The following is a 19,650-nucleotide window of genomic DNA, read 5'->3' on the forward strand; positions in this document are numbered from 1 at the left end:
AAGGATTTGTCGTTAAGGTGCAGATGGATGTTCTTTAAATGTACACAAATCTTATTCCAGTGACTCTACTTGGGTAAAACTTCCAGGGGATTGAACTGTTGGAGCATTTTGTTTGGAAATAGAGTCAGAGAGAAGGAGGACAGTGCGCTGCAGACACAGGGCCTGTCCTCTGCTGCCAGGTGACAGCGGCAGGATTTTGTGGCCAGCAAGTGCAGCGCCAGGGCGTCGGCTGTAAGTCCATCCCAGCCGGATTTTCGGCCCCGCAACGCCCTCATGAGACACGGAAGTGCATCCCTGTCCCGGCAGGGCCATGCCCGCCGTGAGATGGTGCGCGGGTCGCCCTGGAGGGCTGGCAGGGCTTTAGTGGGACATCATGCAGAGGAAATGGCACTTTTAGCCCTGGAGAACAAGTGCTCCTGCAGAATGAATTGTCCTCTTTTGCCAGTTGGTTGGGTTTTCCCGTCTTGGTTGTTTGAGTGTTTAAATCTGGTTAAGGCCTGTTCTCCCGGCGTTCCTGGGCGCCTTGTCCTGGCGGTGCTGACGTCAGTACTGGTTCGGGTGTTAACCGGTGACACCTGAGCAGAAACTGGGGGCCAGCAGCAGACACTTCTGCAACTTTAGCCTTTCCATTTGCATCGGGCTGTTGCTTGCTATGGAAACATCCTCTGATTTACATGTAAATAGCTTCCCCCCAGTTTTCCCTTTGTATCCCACCTGTTAATCACAGCAGAGCGAGAGGAGTCAGAGCTGAGCGCCGGCAGTTTAACCTTGTGTTCCCTCCCCGGCGAGGCCTCGCCTCGCTGTGCAGCGCCTGATGAGACATGGAGCAGCTCTCGAGGCCCGGGGAAATTATACACAAGGTTTGAGCGCCGCCTGCATTGTCCCCGGGGCACGGCTGGAACCGCGGCGCAGAGCTCTCCTCCCATTATGCCAAGCTGAATGCCTCCGCTTCTCAAGGCCGTGGAAGTGGGATCACCACTGCTTGCTGGTGCTGCAGAAAAAATACAGATTTTAATTTGCTTTACCTGAAAATGAAAAGGCAGATCAACCGGCAGGAGTGGAGGAGCAGCCGTTCCCTCGTTGCACTCACGGCCGCGTGGGCTTTCCAAGGCACCTGGAATGCGGCGTGCATGCCCGAGCCTTGCAAAACAAATGAGCCAAAAATCTTGTGGAAAGGCTTGCAAGCGATTAGCACGTGAATTTCAATTGTACAAGTCACCCAGACCATGGGAATGCAGCTTCCTTTGCTCTGTCACACCACGGATTCACAACATGCGATGTCCCTCCAGCCCCCGTGGTTTTCTCTTGTGAAATTCCTGCGCTGACTGAAGACATGTGCTGAAATTTCCCAAATTCTGTGTATTTGTTGCCTTAAGTTGAAATGCGTGTAGCTTGGGCTCTCCCACTGCAGCAGTGTCGCTGTGGCATCGGAAGGAAGCACTGATCCTACGCTTCTGGTGAATTATCTGAAATGAGTACAAGGGACGGTGTTGAAAAGAGCAGAGACCGTGGCTGACTCCAGAGGCAAAACTAGTCCTTGTTGTGTGCCAGGAAGCCACAAGTTTTCATCTTTGGAGCAAATGCCTCTCCTGTCTTACTGCAGAGATGCCAGTCTGGTTTTTTCAGGAATTTTGGGTTTTTTTCCCTGCAGTGAACTGTTGGCAACAGGGAGGGAGATGTTGTTGGGAAAGGTGATTGAGCAGAAGGTTTGCATCTGGTTGCCGGTCACAGTAGGGTGCTGCAGCTTCGCTGCCTTGGTTATTAAAACCGGTGATGGGTGGGAAGTAGCGTCGGTGTTCCGGCGGCTGCGGGCGGGGGCACCCCTGCCTTCTCACACCCCGCCCCGCGGGAAGAGCCCGGGAGGGGTTTCTGCCAGCAGCCCCCCGGCACACGGGGGCTCGCTGCGCTTGTGAAGGCTCCTGGCCTCCCCTCCCTTGGAGCTGCTGATCCGAGGGGAAAGGCTCTGTGTCCTCTTACCATTCCCTGCAGCACCCGGCCCTTTCTTTGAGGGCTTAAACCCGGGGGGCGGGCGGCGGGGGGAGAGGGTCTCTGAGAATTAGCGTGGAGAAAGATGATGACTATTTTAAGGCCTGAGCTGAGGGGGTGGAAAAAGGCAGAGCTTATGCCTGTGCTGCTTCAGCTGCATTGAGGAGGACTTAGCACAGATGGATTGTGCATTACAAAATGTAACACATAATTCAAGCTGTCAGCTTAATCAGACTGTTTCCAGGAAGCAACCTGTAAAAGAGAAGGACCTCTTGTTTGCTGACCTCTGATCCGTAGCCTGCTGCAGATTGTCATACATTTTGTTTTTCTTTATGTTGGTGTCCCTTCCTTCCCCTTCCCTTTTTATTATTGTATCCCTCTCGAGTGGCACCCTGGAAGGACCACCCAGCGGGAGGAAAACAATGGGAAACGAGCCGGCCGCTGGAATACAGGGTTTGTAAGGCTGGGGGAAAAGAGAAAGCACTGTTTAACTGCCTATGTGATCTCCCTGGCATTGTTTTGCTTATTAAATGTCTAGGAAACTCGACTAAAGGCACGGCGGCCCCCACTTAATTGTTCGCTGTTGCCCAACACTCGGAGGGAAAACACAACTTTGGGCACAGCTCAGCACGAGTGTGCAAATGCTGCGAGTTTTTGTGCACAGAGCTTCTCCCTGGAGGCAGAGCGAGCCGGGGTTAGCTGCGGAAACATGTCAGCTCCTGCATGTGGGGAAAAGAAAGAGGACTCTCTTTTGCCCCAGCTGGGGTGTTCATAGCTGGCCGAGACCTGGGCTGGGAGCCCCACAAAGCGGCAGCGGGGACCTGAATAGCCATTTACACCTCTGTCCCGGGATTAGCCTGCGGCATTGTTTCAGTGGTTAAGTCCTCATTTGCATCATTATAGAGGTGCAGCCTCATCAAAACCCCTCTGAGGTCCCAGGGCTGTCCCCATACCTGTAGGTGGTCACCAGATTTGTTTCGCTTGTGGAGGTGAAGGAATTAAAGTGCTCGCCACGGGGGTAATTTCCATGCGGCCGCTCAGCCCGGGCTGATTTTTGGATGGTTTGTTTGCTCGTGTGCTTTTTTTTTTTTCTTCCCCCCCGCCCCCCTTCCTACAGAGCTCAGAAACGTGGTTTTTGCTGTTTGCTTTGGAAAGCTCAAACGAGGCTGTTTGTTTTTCCAGGGGGTGCGATGGGAATGCACTGACAAGCCCCGTCATCACCCCTCGGGTCACTGCCAGCCCTGTCTGTCCGTCCGCAGGCCCGGCGGGATGCTGGCCGAGCTCTCGGAGCTCTGCCGTGCGCTGCAGCTCCTGGAGGACCTGGTGGAGACGACGAGCCCCCAGCACCGCGCGCTGTACCAGGGCCAGCCCTCGGGGACAGCGGAGCTGCCCAGGTGAGTGAGTGGAGCCCGGGTGGCAAGTGGCCCGTGCCAGAAAAATGGAGTAAATACAGTAAGAGAGCAAAGGGAATCACCAGAACCAGGGTGTTGTCAAAACCAGTGGCAGAGAGCCCCGGCTGTCCCTCCTCAGCCTCCGGACCCCTAGGTACGAGAACTGGGAGTTGTTGGTAGCTGTACTGACAGTGATGCACAGCCTCCACACACTTGGTGACGGGAGGATTCCTCGGGAGTTAGGAAGAGGGGCCCCAAACAGGCCTGTCCCCCGGCCTGCCACTGGAGGGGACGTGCTCAGCTTCCCTCTCCCTGGGAGGCTGCACCTGGCACGTCCCAAGTGCTGAGCGCGACCTCCCTGTCCCGTCCCACACTGTCACCGAGCACCACGGGTGTTTGTCCCTCTGGCTGTCCCCTGGCTGTCCCCTGGCTGTCCCGTCTCCAGCCTGGGATGGGCTGTGCTCACGGGGCCCGTCCCCCCTGCTTTGTGTTGCAGTGCTCACGGTGAGGTCGGCGAGCTGACTCAGGGCGACCTCGAGGTGATCGAGGCCGTGGTGCTCCGGCAGCTCCTGCTTGTGTCCCGGCGCACGTGGAGCGGGAGCCTCCCGCTGGAGAACACCGGCGGGGCCGCGGGCGGAGCGGGGCACGAGGAGCACACCAGGTATGGGAGACACCAGGTATGGGAGACGCAGAGCCCGCTGGGGGTGAGGAGCATCCTCCTCTCTGGCCCGGATCCGTGCCGCCCCTCTGGCACGGAGGCCACCGGGCCTGCACCTCGTGGCACTCGGAATGGGAGCGTTCGGGAGTTAATTTATTTCCCTCCCATTCCCCAGTGGGGACTTCTGCTCCACAGGGCAGCCTGGGGGCCCCCCAGCCCATCCAGTCCGCAGTGTCTCCCACCCCAGGCCCCTCTGGCAGGCAGGGAATTGCAGGAACTCCAGACACCTCTCAGCCAGTCATTGCCGGGACCTGCAATGAGTCTCAGGCACGTAAGGAGGGGAAATGTGATTTTGAGAAGGAAATTACTTTGTGTGAGACAGAAGATGCACGTGGCCTTTAAAAACAACAAAGTGCAGTTATTTAAAATGGGCTTTTTTTTCCCCGTGCATATGCCACAAGGACAAGTGAGAATTACTTCTTTTTTTTTTTTTTAGGTCTCTTTAACCCAGAAATGAAAACAATTTCCACTCTGTCTTGCTTAGCTTCTGTCTAGACCTCCCTCCCCGTCGCAGGCTCCGCAGTGCTCAAGTGCTGGCAGGATCGGGGCACTTGTGAGCGCTGCAGAAGGGTCTCTGTGCCGGTACCTGCCTCTCCTGCGAGGCTGATACGCCTGCGAGCACCAATATCTCCTTGTGTCTCCTGAATGGTTTCTTAGGGACAAACACTCGTGGAGTTAATTGGAATTCACTGCTCTGAAACTTCACTGGAGCAACAGCAAAAACAAACATCTTTGGCAAACAAAAGGATTGCAGGATTGAGATTTTCTACGTTAAAAGACACCTTCTTTTATTTATTTTTTTTCCTTTCCCCTTTTTATTCTTTCTGAGCAAAAAACAAGCCTGAGGCAGTGGGTGCCTGGCTGTGCCCCAGGGAGTGAGCAAGGCCACGGTGCTGAGACAGGGGTTGTGTCTTTAGATCCTGAGCCTCAGGACAGGGCAGGCATCATGATGATGATGGTGGTGGTCACTGCTGCCCATCTCCCCCACATTAGCAGAAGTTGCAAGTGGCTTCTTACATTTTCCCCTTTGAACATTTTTAAAAGGGAAAGTGGGAATTAAGGCCCAAATGGGTGGTGGCTTTTCGTGTGGGTGGGGTGTCCCACTGACGGTGCCGGTTTGTTCCCCAGGGACACGGACGCGCTGCGGACTCGCCTGAGCCACCACGGCTTGTTCCTGAAGCAGCGCCAGGTTCGGCTCCCGGAGCGGGTGGCAGAGATGTTTGAGCAGCTGCTGGCTTCGGGAGAGGAGGCACAGGACGGCCAGGTGGGCACCAGCACCGGAGACTCCTCAGCACCGCTACGGCTGTGCCCTGGCGGGGTGTGGCTTTCCGGGCAAGGACGGGCAGTCTGTGGTTAATCAGCCCTGGGGCCCCAGGAACAGATGTCCAGTGCTTAATCCCAAAGGAAAAGGGGCTTTTTAAGGTCCCCACCCTTCACCTCAGTAAGGCATTGGAATGAGCTCACCCCTTTGCTCTGGTGCGAACCATCACAAGGCTCCTATCTTTCTGTGACTTTTTATCATTAATGATGTATTTTTACTTTTTTTTAAGCAGAGTGGGGTTCGGTGCTGAAGACAGAGAGCATTTTATAAATGGTGGCGCACTCATGGTTTCTTGAAGCTAGTGCAAAAGGTCATAGCCAACTCTTTAAATAAATAAATGAAATTGGCATTCCAGAGGCTGCGAGTGCCTCAGCCTCTTCCTGTGTTGTTAAACAACTGCTCTACCAAACGGTGAGAGAGTTAGGGTAGAACATCAAGTAGATTTTACAGACTCAAGTCCATGTTTCTGTCCCAAAACGGGCCCCAGAGCAGCACCCTAGAAGTAAGGTAATGGAGCATCTAACAGAAACACCTTGGAAGCAGATTGCCCTGGGAAGTGCGGATTAGCCTAAATGTGCGTTGGAAAACACTCGAGGGGGACAATAATGGAGCTGTGGCTGTTTTTGTTTTGAGTCTCAGGTGGTGCCGGGAGAGGCCCTTCTGGGAGAGCGGCGTCGGGATGGGTCACCTGTCCAGAGCGATGAATCCTCGCTCAGCCTGCCATCGATCCCGACCAACGGCGGGGAAGGAAAGCAGCTGGAAAGCAGAGAACCAGGTAACAGGCGTTCCAGCTCCAGGGGCCTGCTCTGGACATAGGGGTGTTCTGTCCAAATCCCCGGGGGCCTGTGCCATAGCCACTGTGATGGATCTGGGGGGGATTTTCCTAAATATCTCAGTATCCCTTGAGATTCTGGTTCCTTCCCAAACTAAGTAATGCCTGCGGTGGCAGGTTTTTCTGCGGGAGAGGAAAAGGCCAAGCCCTGTGGCCGCTATAAAATGGATCTGTGAGTTCCGTGTGCACATTTACAAAACATCTCCCGTTTAGGAACTGGGGGATGCATTTGCTGCCTTTCCTGACAAAGCCGGACCACAGAAGGAATTGCCCAAACGAAAGGGTATGTGCGGGGCCATTTCCCAGCTCAGGAGGTGCCGGTGTGTGGGAGAGCCCAGCTCATTCCTTCACACAGGGAGGGAATACATTATTCCAGTGACGGCAGCTCGCTCACCCTGCTCCTGGAGCACCCCTTCCATCAGAGTCTGGCAGCAGCAGGCAATTAGGCTGCCGTGGTCTTTGCACAGCAAATGCAAACAGGCTGGTCCAGGCTCCGAAATCCACGCCACTCTTGCGTGCAGAGGCAACCGGACTTTGATTTAAGCTAATTTCCTGCAGTGGGTCTGGCACACGCCGCCGCCGCCAGGCCTTGCTGCAGGTTGTTTGTTTCCCAAATCCATCAGGTCTTCAATTCCTCAAGACATTTGGTTGGCTTGTCCTTCTGTGAGGAAGCTACAGAGGCAGGGTGGCAAGTTCCCAGTGGGCGCTGCTTTTGAGAGCGGTTATGGATAGTTTAGATCAATAAACAAGAGATAACAAAACTGGGAAATTAAAGGGAGTAGGGCTTAAAAGCAAGCAAACCAGTCTGATGGCTGCCGCTTTGAAATGGTTTCATTACGGCGTGTTCACATCCAGAAGTCACAGGCTGGAGTGAAGATGAGAGCGGGGAAGAAAGCGTGGTGGGAAAGATTCCCATTACAGGTGGAAGGGGTGGCTGCATATTAACCTCGGGCCCAGCATTGACTGGGTTATATAATCACACCCTGGGGCTCAGTGCCGGGGGCGGCTTCAGAGGGAGCAAATTCAGCCGCTCGCACCGAGTGCAGATTAAACGTCAGATCACAGGGTCCACGCTCACGTTGGCAGAAACAAAGGTGGGGAGCAGCAGCGCCTCTTTAATTCCTTGTAATCATGTTCCACATGCACCCTGTGTGAACAGCCTCTCCTTGAGCCCACCGGGGCCCGCTGTCGGTGCTACCGGGGTCAGTCTCCATGGGGAAGATCCAGTAATTATATGGCCAACTACAGAGGTTGCTGGTTCGATTCTTTCCATGAGTAATGGACCGGGGATCATTAGAATAAGCGTGGGGCAGATCCCTGCCGGACGGGAGCCGTGCCTGTGCCAGCCAGGAGCCTCCTCTCTGCCTCCTGTACCAAAGCTCCCCCAGCCACTGCCATCACTGAGACTTCCCGACCTCTCCTGGCTCTCTCACGGAGCAGACGTGCAAGTGCTAATGCTTCCTATGTGTAAAAATGCCAAGAAGCTCCTCAGCCAAGCCCAGTAACTCCAGTTCCAACCCGTCCCTTGCGAGGGAGCTGTCTCTGCCGTTCCTCTGTCTCCAGGAGAGAGGCTTCTCACACCTCACTTGAAAGCCAAGCAGCTCCTTTCAGACACGATTCATCCTCAGCCCTCATCCTCAGCCTGTGCTCCTCTGCGGGCTCCTTGTTCCCCTCCCCTCCTCTCCCTGCCAGGCAGCTGCTCGTTCCCTTTTATCGTCACCATTTGCTGTGGCCCCAGGGCTCTGGAATCGTTCTGGGCCTAAAATAGAAGCCACATCTCTGCATGTTGGCTTTTGGGCTCAAACAACTTGTTTTGAGGGGTTTAGATGAACTGGTATTTGATGTCCATCCGTACGTGATTATTTTGCCGTGTGACTTTTTCTGAGCTTAAGGGATACAGATTTGGGGTGGTTCTTATTTCAGTAGCTGCTGCATTTTTAAAGTGCTGGTTTGAAACACCAGAAGCCTTTTGGGGCTTGATGGACTTCACTGTGAGAGATGTGTGGATACACCTCCAAACAGTCTTCAGGATGGCTCTCCTGGAGATTCGGTTTATTTTTCTTTTACTTCCGTTACATAAAAAGAGAACCAAAACATTTATTTACTTGAATATTCTGTAAATATTCCAGAAGTATTTGTGTTGGTTCTCTAACACCCTGTCTGGAGCTCGTGGAAGGCTGGCTGCGGATAATGGGCTTTAAAGGGATTGTACCTGGTGCACGGCTCGCCCAGAGAGGAGCTGGCTGATAACAGCAATCTCCTGTGATACCAGGCTATGTGAGGATACAGGGGGAGATCTGGGCTCGTTCTCAGCTCCTCCATGGATGCTTTGTTTTTTATCGGGGCAGACACGTAAAAGCGGCTGTTCCTGAGGTAGGCGAATAATGCGAGATTAAAAAGGATAAAACCCATTATTTCTTGTTTTGCTGGATGACTGTTTAAGAGTCTCATTTATGAGTAGGAAATTGCTGATTTCATTGAAGGGGCAGGTTTGTTAAATCTTTAACAAAACCAGATTCTCTCTCTCCCCTTCACTCGTGGCTTTGATTTGAGCAGGCGTTGAGGCTGTAGAGGATTTGAATAAAAATGGCGTAACCGCTCCACTCGTTGGGCTCTGCTTTTACAACAGCTGGAACGTCACCCCCAGCCGCTCCCCGGGTATAAAATCTCCAGCGTAGGAATAAGGAGGAAAAGCCCTCTTAAGAAGAAAAAATTAGCCTTTCTTTATATATCATACAGGAGCATGAAAGAGCACGAGCTGGATTCTGCTTCCCTTTTTGGGCCACCTTCAATGAGCCAACCATACTGCCACCGCTTTTCCCATGCCCACGTGTCCTTCCCGGCGAGGTCCTCCTTTGAGGATTCCGAGGCGCTGCTTGCAGTGCACCAATCAAGGCATTAATAAATCTCACTCAACTTTTTTGCTCTGTTGGATATCATCTGATATGTTTGGGATGGAGAAAATTCCTCGGGACAGCACCGGGTTGGACACTGCACTTAAGTCCGGCTGGATGACGCCCTCCGGTAGCTCATGTTGGACACTTAAGTTCCTAAAAGACCTCGGAGTCTTTCTAGAGTTGTGAATTCTGGGTGGAAATTCTTCGCCCGTCTTTAAAGCAGAGGCAGCCTCAATGTGGACAGAAAAACTGAATGGTCCCGGGCTGGGACATTGGTGACAGCAGGGCTTGGTTATCGTTGCAGTGCTATAGATAAAAACATATATATAAAAAATATATATGCAAAGCAGCCTTTTAGAGTGGGATTTGTGCTTGAGCATCGTGTGCTTTGGAAACGAATACAAAGATGAGCAATTGTCTGACTCCAGTGAATGAATCCATTTGCCTCTTTTTTTTTTTTTTTTTTTTTAAATCAATCTTTACAGAATGGAAATGAGATCCACAGAGCAGGGGGAAAGGGAAGAAAGGAAAGTGTGGATAAAAGGTTTTGAAATAGTTGGGTGTTTAGCTGTTTAAGTTATAAAAATCTCAGGATAAGTGTTTAGTTCGATTTTTATTGGATTTGTTATTTTACAGAATTTATTTATTATTGTCTAATAATTCATCTAATTCAAGAGAATGGCTGAAAACAACTGAGGTATCAAATAATATTGACGGAACTGTAACATTCCAAAATAATCTACATTTAAGGGGAAGGAGAACAAAAACAACCTTTCTGATTAATGTAAATGGGAACCTGGAAAGTTCACAGTCCCTGTTTTTCCTGCACAGGCTGGGATCGCAGCCACAACAGTCCCAAAGGAAGTGACAGCCTGGAAGCGCATTCGGGAAGCAGCTCCTTGTCGGATGGAAGCGCTCCTCCCTTCTCCAGGTAAAGCTGTAACACTGGGAATGATTCCATGAGGGAGAAGCCCCGACAGAAAAGGGCTGAAGCTCCCCCGATTTATTGTTTTACCTGGACCGGGGTTAAGGTTGGTGTTTCCGTAATCAAACACTGCAGGTTTGGAACACCTCAGGTCATGAGCTCCTCCTGCGTCCATGACGCGGATTTTTAGGCTGCTGTGGGGGAGGCCAGTCCCAATTATGCGATTGCTGTTAAACTCATAGAATTTCTGTGATTCAAGCACAGTAAATGCGAGCTGTAAGCCAGCATCGATGACTGGCGCTCCTGCTTTTGTGTGGGATTAATTCTTACCACCTTAGGTTCAATTGTTTTCTCTTTTTATATTTTCTGGAACTTTGAGAATGATGAGCCAAGTTACCCTGCCTTGTGCTGTGAAATGCAAGGGTGTTCCTGTAGATGAGTTTCTGAAATGTTACATTTTAGCCCTTCCCTGAGGCCCGGGACAGCAGGAGGAGCAGGACGGGGCCCTGAGGACTTACTCGCAGGATCAGTGCAGCTGAATAAAATGTGTAACTTAAAATTAACTATTTTTTATTTGAAATAAAAGCTCTCCAAGCTAAACCCCATTGCTGCTGCACTGCTGTGTCACCGTGCCTGTGGCCACTTCTGCCTTAGTTAGATGCTGTACAATTTTTTTTGCCTTTTTCCCCCCTATTTTTCCAATTTTGACTTGTAACAGATTTCAGATACTTCCCTCTGGTCTCTGTAATTCCGGGCCTCTTCGGTGCTCAGCAGCAGCACAGGGATACGTGCAGGGATACGTGCTGATGCTGCTTTAAAAAGCCACCGTAACAAACCTCTAAGTCAGTGTAAGAGTCAGTTTTTGCAAATGGCTCAGGCCCAGCCTTCCCAGCGCGGGGTTTGGGAGCAGCCCTCGGTGCTGGCTGCCCGGAGTGCGGCACAGGGAGGAGGAAGAGGCAGAGCTGTTTGCAGCCGTGCCGTGCCGTGCCGTGCCGCGCCGTGGCTCCTCGGCGCTGCAGCTCCGCTCCCGGCAGCCACTCCTCGGGCTTTATTGCTTTCACAAGTGGTCTCAAACCCACTACTTGAGAATAAACATCCCTGCGAGCTCGGCCGTGGCACTTTATAAATTCTCCTTTGCCGCGTTTTGTCACTGAGCTGATGAGTGACCTCGGCGCGGACCCCGCCGGACCGGAATAAAAACCGTGGCTCCTCTGATGTCCCCCAGACAATAATTATCATGTGCCAGTTAAGCCCAAACTACAGCTGAGGGATTTTACTTTAAAGCGGAGGCTCGGGCGCAAAAATGCATTTATAGCTCTTTGTCTGGCACCTCATTATGTGTGGGCCTGATTCATTAAGTAATTGGTTTGCAGTTGTTTACATGAGTATTAAGGCTTTCTATTCAGCAGCCTTTGAGATACACATTGTGCAAATGTTGCATGTTATGAATGCGGAATGAGGGGCCGGGGCCCGGCCCTATTGGCTAAACACTGCGCGCTGTTGAAAAGCAAGAGAAAGAGATTGGGTGCTGCTTTGCATAGCAATGACTTTCTTAATAAGCTTTACAGATTGATACACACAAGCTATAAAAGATGCAAAGAGATACTCTTAGCACATTTATCCATGCTCGTTTCACTATTATGGGCCTGGAGAAGGGAAGAATTGAGGGCTTTCATACTCGGGTTTTCAGTGCGTGTCTTCAGTGCATGAGACTTAATAGAATCCGATGTTTATTGTATTATAAATCATGGGGAAGTAGGCAGATCTGCAACAGTTTATTATTAAAGATTCTTTCAATGTAAATCTTTTTCTGCCATTGTATTTCCTACAGCAAAATCATTTTGTGGTTGAGTGGGGATGAAAGGCATAATGTACGACGGAGTGAGTCTTAATAGGAAGCTGCTCTCCGAGTAAAGACCACTTGTTCCCTTTTGTTCGGCGGTGCATGCCAGAGCTTCCTCTTCTCCCGCAAATGCCGCCTGCTCTACCTCCAGCGAGAGAACTGCTTTTCCCTGGCTCCTTTACTTTCCCCGGGGGATATTTCCACGCACGGAGATGCGCCTTTGGGTGGGGTGTTGGGGTGGGTGCTGCAGCAGGAGAGGGGGCGTTAGATTGCACGGTCCTGGCGGGGGAGGAGGTATCAGAAGTCAGGGCCGAGGCTGCCGGCGAGCGCAGGCGGGTGGGCAGCGATGTGTGTGGCATTCCGGGGGGCTGTAGCGATGGATGCAGCCAGTGGAGGTCACTCGCTTTCTGGGAATTCCCCATTTCTGATGCGAGCGTTTTATTTTCCTTTGACTTGTTTGCGCTGTCTCGTTTCCAAGTAATCTGGAGATTAAAGGTGCGTTATCAGCTGAGAACCAAAGCCCGCTTTGGATTTGTCAGGACACCAACACGGTGTAAAGTATTTTAAACTTTAATTAATCTGCTGGGAGGACTCGGGGGGGGGGTCTCTGAAGGCCGGTTTTCAGCCCTGTTGCCCAACACAGCTGTAGTGACATGCAAATAGAAGTTGGCAGAGTTGAATTCATCTCTTAATCATTCCTGGGCCCGTTGGCTTTGGCCATCGGGGGGCACTCGGGCTCTGCGCATCCCCCGCTCCCCCCTTCCCGAGCCAGTCCCGGGCACCGAAAACTCCGCTGTGCTCTGAGGAGGCATCCCAGGGCTTTGGGGCTGGCAGTGCTCAGGACACGCACAAACGCCGTTTCCCTTGGAATTCCAGGGAACGTGGCACCGTGTGGGTCCGGATTCCTGGGACATGCACCCAGAAACCAGCCAGGATCCGATGGTTTTATCTCCCTGATGTACTCCCAGTTGTCAAATGGCTTCTGTAAGAAGCTGGCTGAAAATTCCAGCGGGATTCTCTGCCGCTCCAGCTGTTTGCGTGAGCTTTGTCTCCTTCGGCTGCACCCGCAGCTGCTGCAGAAGCAGCGCTGTTGGGGTGGCGATGCCCTGCCGGGTTTGTGGGGAGAGGCACCAACATCTGCCGGCCGAGCACAGAGGGAACAGTGGGCGTTTTGGCACTGCCCCTGCTCTCCCGCGCAGCTTCCTCGCAGCGCTGTGATGCATCTTTGTGCCAGTGGGGGTTTTTTTCTGCAGCGTGGTGAATCTAAACAGAGAGCGGTCTTAGACACAGCTCGATAGAAATCTTTGTGTCCTGACATAAGGGTCATCCTACTCGCAGTGTAATTACTGAAATTCAGTGTTATTACTCCAGCTCTGGCATGATGAATGGACTTTTGAGTTTATACTGCCGATGTAACGCTGTGCAGAATATGTACTGTAGATGCTTGGTTTTCCAGGGCGGGGAAATCCCTTGGCATTTAGGGTATCCCAAATTTTTTGGGTGTCTTTTTCTCTTGACACTAAAACAGAGAAGTTCAACAGGTGCTTTAGCAAAAAGACACTCAGGCCACGGTAAAGGTTTTCTGCTGTTTTCCAGCGAGCCCCCTTGATTAACTTGGTTCTTGTTGTGCTGGCATTTTCCTCTTAATATTAATTTTCTTTATAGAGGGAAAAATATTTTCCTGGAGCTTTTTCATTTCTTACTGTTGCAGCATCTTCGGTACAAAAAGCCTGTTTCATCAGAGAAACGGAGAGATTAAAAGGCCCTTTGAAGTGAAACTGGTTTGGGTTTTTTCTTTGTCAGAGCCTGGGTTCAGTTTGGAATTATTTTCGGGAAGAAGCAAATGTGTAAATGGATATCGGAGGGTCACGGCGGGGGATTAGTGGAGGCGCTGGGACCGGCCTGGCTCCATTTATGCCCCGAAATGTCTCGGCGGAGGTCTGTGCCCATTGTGTGCTCCCACTGCCGGGGGAGCGCTGCCGCAGCCGGGGCTGCGAGCGCAGCTGCTGTGCGGCGCAGAGGTGTGCCGCTGCATCTCCCAGCTTTGCCTAACGCTGCACACCTGATCCTGGACTTCATTCCCTGCAGCGTTTTCCAGGCTTGGCCTGGGGGAGCTGCCGTTTCCCCTCTGGCCTTTCCGATGTGCTCGCTCCGTTTTCAGTATCTGCCCAGCATTTCCCTGTGTGGCAGCTCTCCTGCCGAGCCTTTGCTGCCACCCTGTCCCCATCTCCCTCTCCGGGGATGGCTGTGTTTGGCTCTGGGCTCCTTGGGGAGTGAACCCCATTCCACGCATGGTGGATTAGTCCTGGGGAGATGAACCCCAGGGAACAGATGGTGTTTGGTAGAACACAAACATCTCTCTCCCTGCTCTCCTGCCAGCTTTGATCTTTCTCTTCATGGGAAGCTGGGGTGGGTGGCAGTGGGAAGGTCTCCAGATCTTCCTGCAGCCGCGGTGGTCCTTTCTCCACGGATCCTTCAGCTGGGTCTGGAGGACCAAGCCCTGGAGACCTGGTCAGTCGTCCCTGGTCATCCCTCAGCACCGGACCCAAAGCACTGGCCCGCTGGTGTTTGTTGTGGGGTTGAACCACGGAGAGCAGTGGGACAGACCTGACAAACTTGGTTGTCAAATGGCTTTTGTGAGAAGCTAACTGAAAACCCCAGGAATCCCACGCTCCCTTCCCAGCAGCAGGCCGGGCTGTGGCCGAGGGGAAGCAGTGGCTGCTGCCCCCTGATCGGCTCCTCGGCTGCTTGAAATGGCTCCTGTGCCAGCATCCGCAGGAGGAACCCCCACCAGCTGCAGCTCAGCAACAAGTGCTTCTGTGCTCCACAACACAGGGAAAAACAGCGGAGCCTCTTGAGCACATTTTGATGGGCTGAGCCTGAGATGCTTGGAGCACCTCCTGGGAAGTGCTGAGGGCCAGGAGATCTGGCCAAAGGGAGCGGGTGCTAGGGGTGTTCAGCGTACTGCAGGATCCGCCCGGAGGCCCCAGCTTCAAATCCTCTCTGGGTAGCCTGTCGAGTGAATGTCTTTGAAAGAGAAGTGAGACTGTGAGGCAGTGCGGGGTTTTGCTCAGAATAAAAGGGAAAGGCGGTGGGATGGCGCACTAAAGGAATGTTGGAGAAACCTTTGAAGCCCACCGGTTTAAGGTTTTTACTGAACAAGGTAATAACGAGTTACAGCACTGTTAGTACTCTGCTAGGGCTGTCACTTGGTACTGGCACTTCTGCCTTGGTGGAACTGGGGCTGTGTTTAATAATCTGGGAAATTCTGTCTGCAAAGCGGGAGCCTTTGGAGAGGAAACGGGATTTAAGCAGTGGGAGCTTTCTCTGGGTGAAAAGGAAAAGTGGCTGCACCACTGGTAGCTGCAGTGTGTGAAGCTTCACGTGTGGCTTTCCAGCTGCAATCCCAAATTCTGACTGAATACTGAGGGTAATGCAAGCAAGGAATCATCCCTGCTTTTTTTTGTCTCCTCCACAAATGCCTCCACAATAGTGGAATATTTGCAGCTCCCCACTTTAGGCATTTTTGTATTGGCTGCCGTGTTTCTAAATGACATGCAGCAAATCAGAGCCATTTCAGAGAGTCCTGTTGTGACCGAGGTCACAGCTTCAAACCGCACCTTGACATTTGCTTATATTTCACTGGTTGGCCCAGTGATGTCCCAGATATCTCCTGTTTGATCTTCCTTATTAAAATCAGCTGAAGCTTTATTTTTGGAGCTTCTTGCAGGACTGCTGCTGTAACAGTTAATTCTCCCCCGTGTTTGCCCCCGTGCGATTATTCCCCAGCCCCAACACAATGCACGCGCTGCACACAAAAGATCAAAATGATTCCAGCTTGTTTGAGAGATTCAAAAGGGCCTGTGATGCTCCAGACACAAGAGCGGCCATTTAGCAGAGCAGGCTCGGGCTGCACACACATCAAGGTAGATCAAAGGCAGCGGAGATTGCACATTTCCATGGGGCCGGGGCACAGCGCCGGGATCCGGAGGAGCGCGCAGGGAGGAGGCGCAGGGAGCAGCACCGGGGGGGGTTTATTTTTGTTTGGATTTTGTCTCCCCGTACTTTGCGTGCTCTGAAGGGAGGCAGCAGCTCGACAGGGCCCTGCTCCTCTGCACCTTAGCTCGGTGCTGGTGTAAATCAGTGCGGCTAACAGGGAACGATGCCAGGAACAGCTGGACCAGTGTCCCTGCTGCACATGAATTTCTCCACCTTTTAGGTGAAGAAGCGCATGATTAAATAGTTATTTGGGGGGGAGGGAAGTAATTACAGAAGTTCCCGGGTTGTTGTTTTTTTAAACCATTTCGCAGTATTTTTTTTTTAAGTCGCTTACGTTTTTTTAATTGCAGACGTTGTGCTGATTATTTGAAATCTTTTACAGGACTGAATTGCGGAAGGAACCAGTAACTGTCATAAGATCCAAAGGTAAGAGACGAATGTTGCGCTGCGGAAAATTAGTGTCTTTCTAGTGTAATTTATACTGTAGAAGCCCTTCCAGAACCACGTTAGGACCTGTGTAAAGTACAGACGAGGGAAAGCATGGAACGTCCCTGACTCAACGTGGGAGCCAGCAGGGAGCTGAGGAGGACAGATCCAGGGCACAGAGGACGTGTTTGTGGGGCGGGTGGTGTGGAACCCAGAGTCGGGATCTTTGCAGGGTTTAATCAAACGCCACTGAACAGCAGGTGGAGGGAACGTGGAGAAGGAGAAACCTGAGGGTTCCTCAGTATTCCCTGTGACGTGGGTGCAGCTGGATGGTTTTGTCTGTGGCCAGGTTGGTTTTGTTCTGAATTGGTGTCTGGGCCCTGCGTGTTTTCGCTCCCCACACACTCCAGTTTCCCCTTCACCCCCTGCAAGGCCTGCCGGGGCCCACAGCCGCCTCTAACGGAGCCTCCTGCCAGCAGGGCAGCGCTAGCAGCCAGGACCTCCGCCTGGAGCCCTGCTCGGGGTGCCCAGCAGTCTGGAATGGCCTGGTTTTAGAGGCATGGCATGGAACTGAGGTACAGATGCCATCAAGGACGGCTGCTTTGGTGGCACTTGAAAGGCTCTCGCATCCCCGGCCCCTTTCCTCAGAGCCGTTCGGCGTGGCAGCGAGCGCGGGGCTCGCTCTGATGTTCCCGGTGGAGCGCAGCTCCGCGGCCCGGGGGGCCGGGGATGGAGGATGAAAGATGCAGCTGCTGCATTTGTAGATAAGGTGTTTATGGAGCTGGTGCCGTCAGAGGCACCAAAGTGCCTCAAATGCGAGCCACAGCCTCTGTGAGTGTGACAGCCTTCCTCCTCCTGCTGTCCCTGGCCGAGCCCTGGGCCTCGTCCCGGGCACTGCGGCTCCCACGCTGCCTTTGGACAGCCAGCAGCCTCTGGAATGGGTGGGAACAGAGAGTACGGCTCTGTCAGCCACTGTGGCCTTCACTGCGTGTGCCACGCATCCCGTTCTGTTCTATCCGTGGGTCAAATGAACTCACATCTCCAGAAATCTCTCAGGCACTCTGAACTGCCGTGGGATTCTGCTGCTGTCAGTGAAAGGGTTTGCTGATTCCCAGAGCCTAAGGTTAAAGCTACAAGATCAGGCCTGCCTGGACCTGATCTGATCTCAAAGTGGTGGTTTTTCACACGTGACGTCATTGCCGTTTTTGTGCCAACTCTGCGATGTCACGGCCTGCTGGTGACTTCATCGCAGGGTCAAGTAGTGGGAGAAAGGGGAAGAGACTAGACAAAGCTGCGATTCAGGCAGCAGCTGGTCAAGTAAATTGCTTGGAGTGGAAATGTTCTGCCCGGCTACCTTGCGGCACAATGGAGTGGGAGCACTGAATGAGGCCGCTGTCCGGGCACAGCCGCTTCACTGCCGGACACCGCGCTGGACACGCACACCTGGGGCCGGGGCTCCCAGCTCCCACTCCTGGGTCGGCCTCGGGAGAGCTGTCCCGTGCTCACGTCCGTGACAAACGGCATCGCCACGGGAAAGGTTTTACAGCTCTGCTTTCTGTCTCCCCACCCGCAGCGTTCTGGGGCGAGTCTGATGACAGCAGCTCCGAGCTTGAGGCTGCTCTGCGCCCACAGACCCACAGCACAGGTTCAGACGACTTTGGTGACTTCTATGATTGAGATTCTGGCACTGGCTCTTGGGAAGAAACAAACTCTTCTTTTCTTTTACACGGTGAGCGTGCCGCGGGCCGAAGCGCTGCTCGTCCCTTCATTGGCAAAGAAAATTAAATACCAAATAAACATGATGGGTCCCATACATCTCGTGTGTGTGCTCTCTCTCTGACGTGCAAGTGTCTTCCTGCCCCCTGACAGTCCCCTCCTGAGGCTCGTCTGCATCCCAGTATTGGGACTCCTCCAGCGCTAGACGGGGTTTGGGAAGAAGCAGACAAGCATTGTGGGTATGCAGACAGGCGCTGCTGGGGCGGGCTGGCACGTTTGATCTTTTATCTTCTTCTGCAACAGATCAAGAAGAAGAAATGCATAAAATGCCCATTTGTAATTCAGCACATTTTGGAACAGAGCAGCATTTACATGCAGCGAGCCCCAGTGCTTTCCTGCTTTTCTCTGCTTTGTGAAATCCGTGGTGGTGTTGCTGCGTGGACATCACAGTAATTGGATGACTCTAGGAGCTTCATGCATTTTTAATTTTCTTCTTTTCATTCCTTTTATCTAAAATTAAGTTCATTAAACATGAGATTTTCTTTGGGAGGGAGAAACCAGGGGACATATTAAAAAAAAGCTGTTCATAATGACGACAAGTTCAAAAGCAGAAAGCAGCACCCCAATTAAGCCATGCTGTGCTGCAGCCCCGCATCTCCCAACACGGGCACCAATCTCTGCACCCCATCCCTCAAAACCCCGCTAGAAATGGGAACAGCGTTCAGAGAGCTCAGCAGCACAAAGCGAATTGCAGAAGGCTTGGAACCGAGCAGGAGCCCTGGGCACAGCCGGCTGCTGTGGGTTTCAGTCTGCCGTCAGTGAGGGTGCAGCCTGGAATGTTCTGGGAACCGGGCAGTCTGCTGCACCGAGGATGGAGCTGGGTGAGTCTGTGACCAGGGCTGGCATCCTGGGACACATCCTGGGCTCGACTAAGGGACTAAAGCCGGACTTTACTGAGGGCTTTAACGTCCTTTTCACCACACCAACCCCCCCCGTCCTGTGGGACTGCTGTCCCCAGAGAAAGCCCTGCGCTGTAGGGTGGGCACGTTGCTCAGGGGCTGGGAGGTGCGTGGAGAGGAGGAGCAGCAGCCCCGCTGGACAAGTCCAGCAGCCCGCGCTTCCGAGGAACGTTGCCTGAGCTGCGCGGTTGTCTTTACAGCTCTAAGCCCTTCCCCAGTGACTCCGGGCTGCCGATGTCAGCCTGCTTTCTGTCTGCTGCATGACACCAGGCTGCGGGGCTTTCCGTCGCCGCAGTCCGGCTCAGCCCCAGACAGCGGCCCATGACAGGTGACAGATGGCTGCGGAGCCGTGCGCAGGCAATCTCTGCCTCTCGGTGTCGGAGCGATAGCCGAGTTCCTTCGCAGCGTTATTTATGATACTCTTATTGTGCACAGACTCATTAGATGCAAAACATCCTGCCAGTCAACTTCCCCGTGCTCCTTCACAGCTGTCACGCCGCCAGCCCGGGGCTGATGGCAGGTGACGCTGACGGACAGGGGGACTGGAATCAATACAGCCCCAACAGATTTCCATCGGCACGCCACTCATCCGCGGGAAGTGCCTGAGCGGGAAGCCTTCCCTGCTCCTGCCGCGGGT

General features: G+C 52.8%; 1 protein-coding gene across 1 annotated transcript; it reads left to right on the forward strand.

The window, feature by feature from the left end:
* The first annotated feature begins 6 nt into the window (after positions 1–6).
* Positions 7–18,151, forward strand: KIZ (kizuna centrosomal protein). The gene is made up of 7 exons (XM_042038880.1): positions 7–3,380; positions 3,874–4,038; positions 5,224–5,359; positions 6,050–6,191; positions 9,977–10,076; positions 16,295–16,338; positions 17,912–18,151. The coding sequence occupies exons 1-7, from the start codon at positions 3,256–3,258 to the stop codon at positions 18,013–18,015; spliced, it is 816 nt and encodes a 271-aa protein (XP_041894814.1). The 5' UTR covers positions 7–3,255; the 3' UTR covers positions 18,016–18,151.
* The last annotated feature ends 1,499 nt before the right edge of the window (positions 18,152–19,650 follow it).

This window comes from Corvus kubaryi, unplaced genomic scaffold (assembly GCF_017639235.1).
Source record: "Corvus kubaryi isolate FWS band 111438036 unplaced genomic scaffold, C.kubaryi_AGA036_p1.0 37393, whole genome shotgun sequence".
In the NCBI taxonomy this organism is placed as follows: Eukaryota; Metazoa; Chordata; class Aves; order Passeriformes; family Corvidae; genus Corvus; species Corvus kubaryi.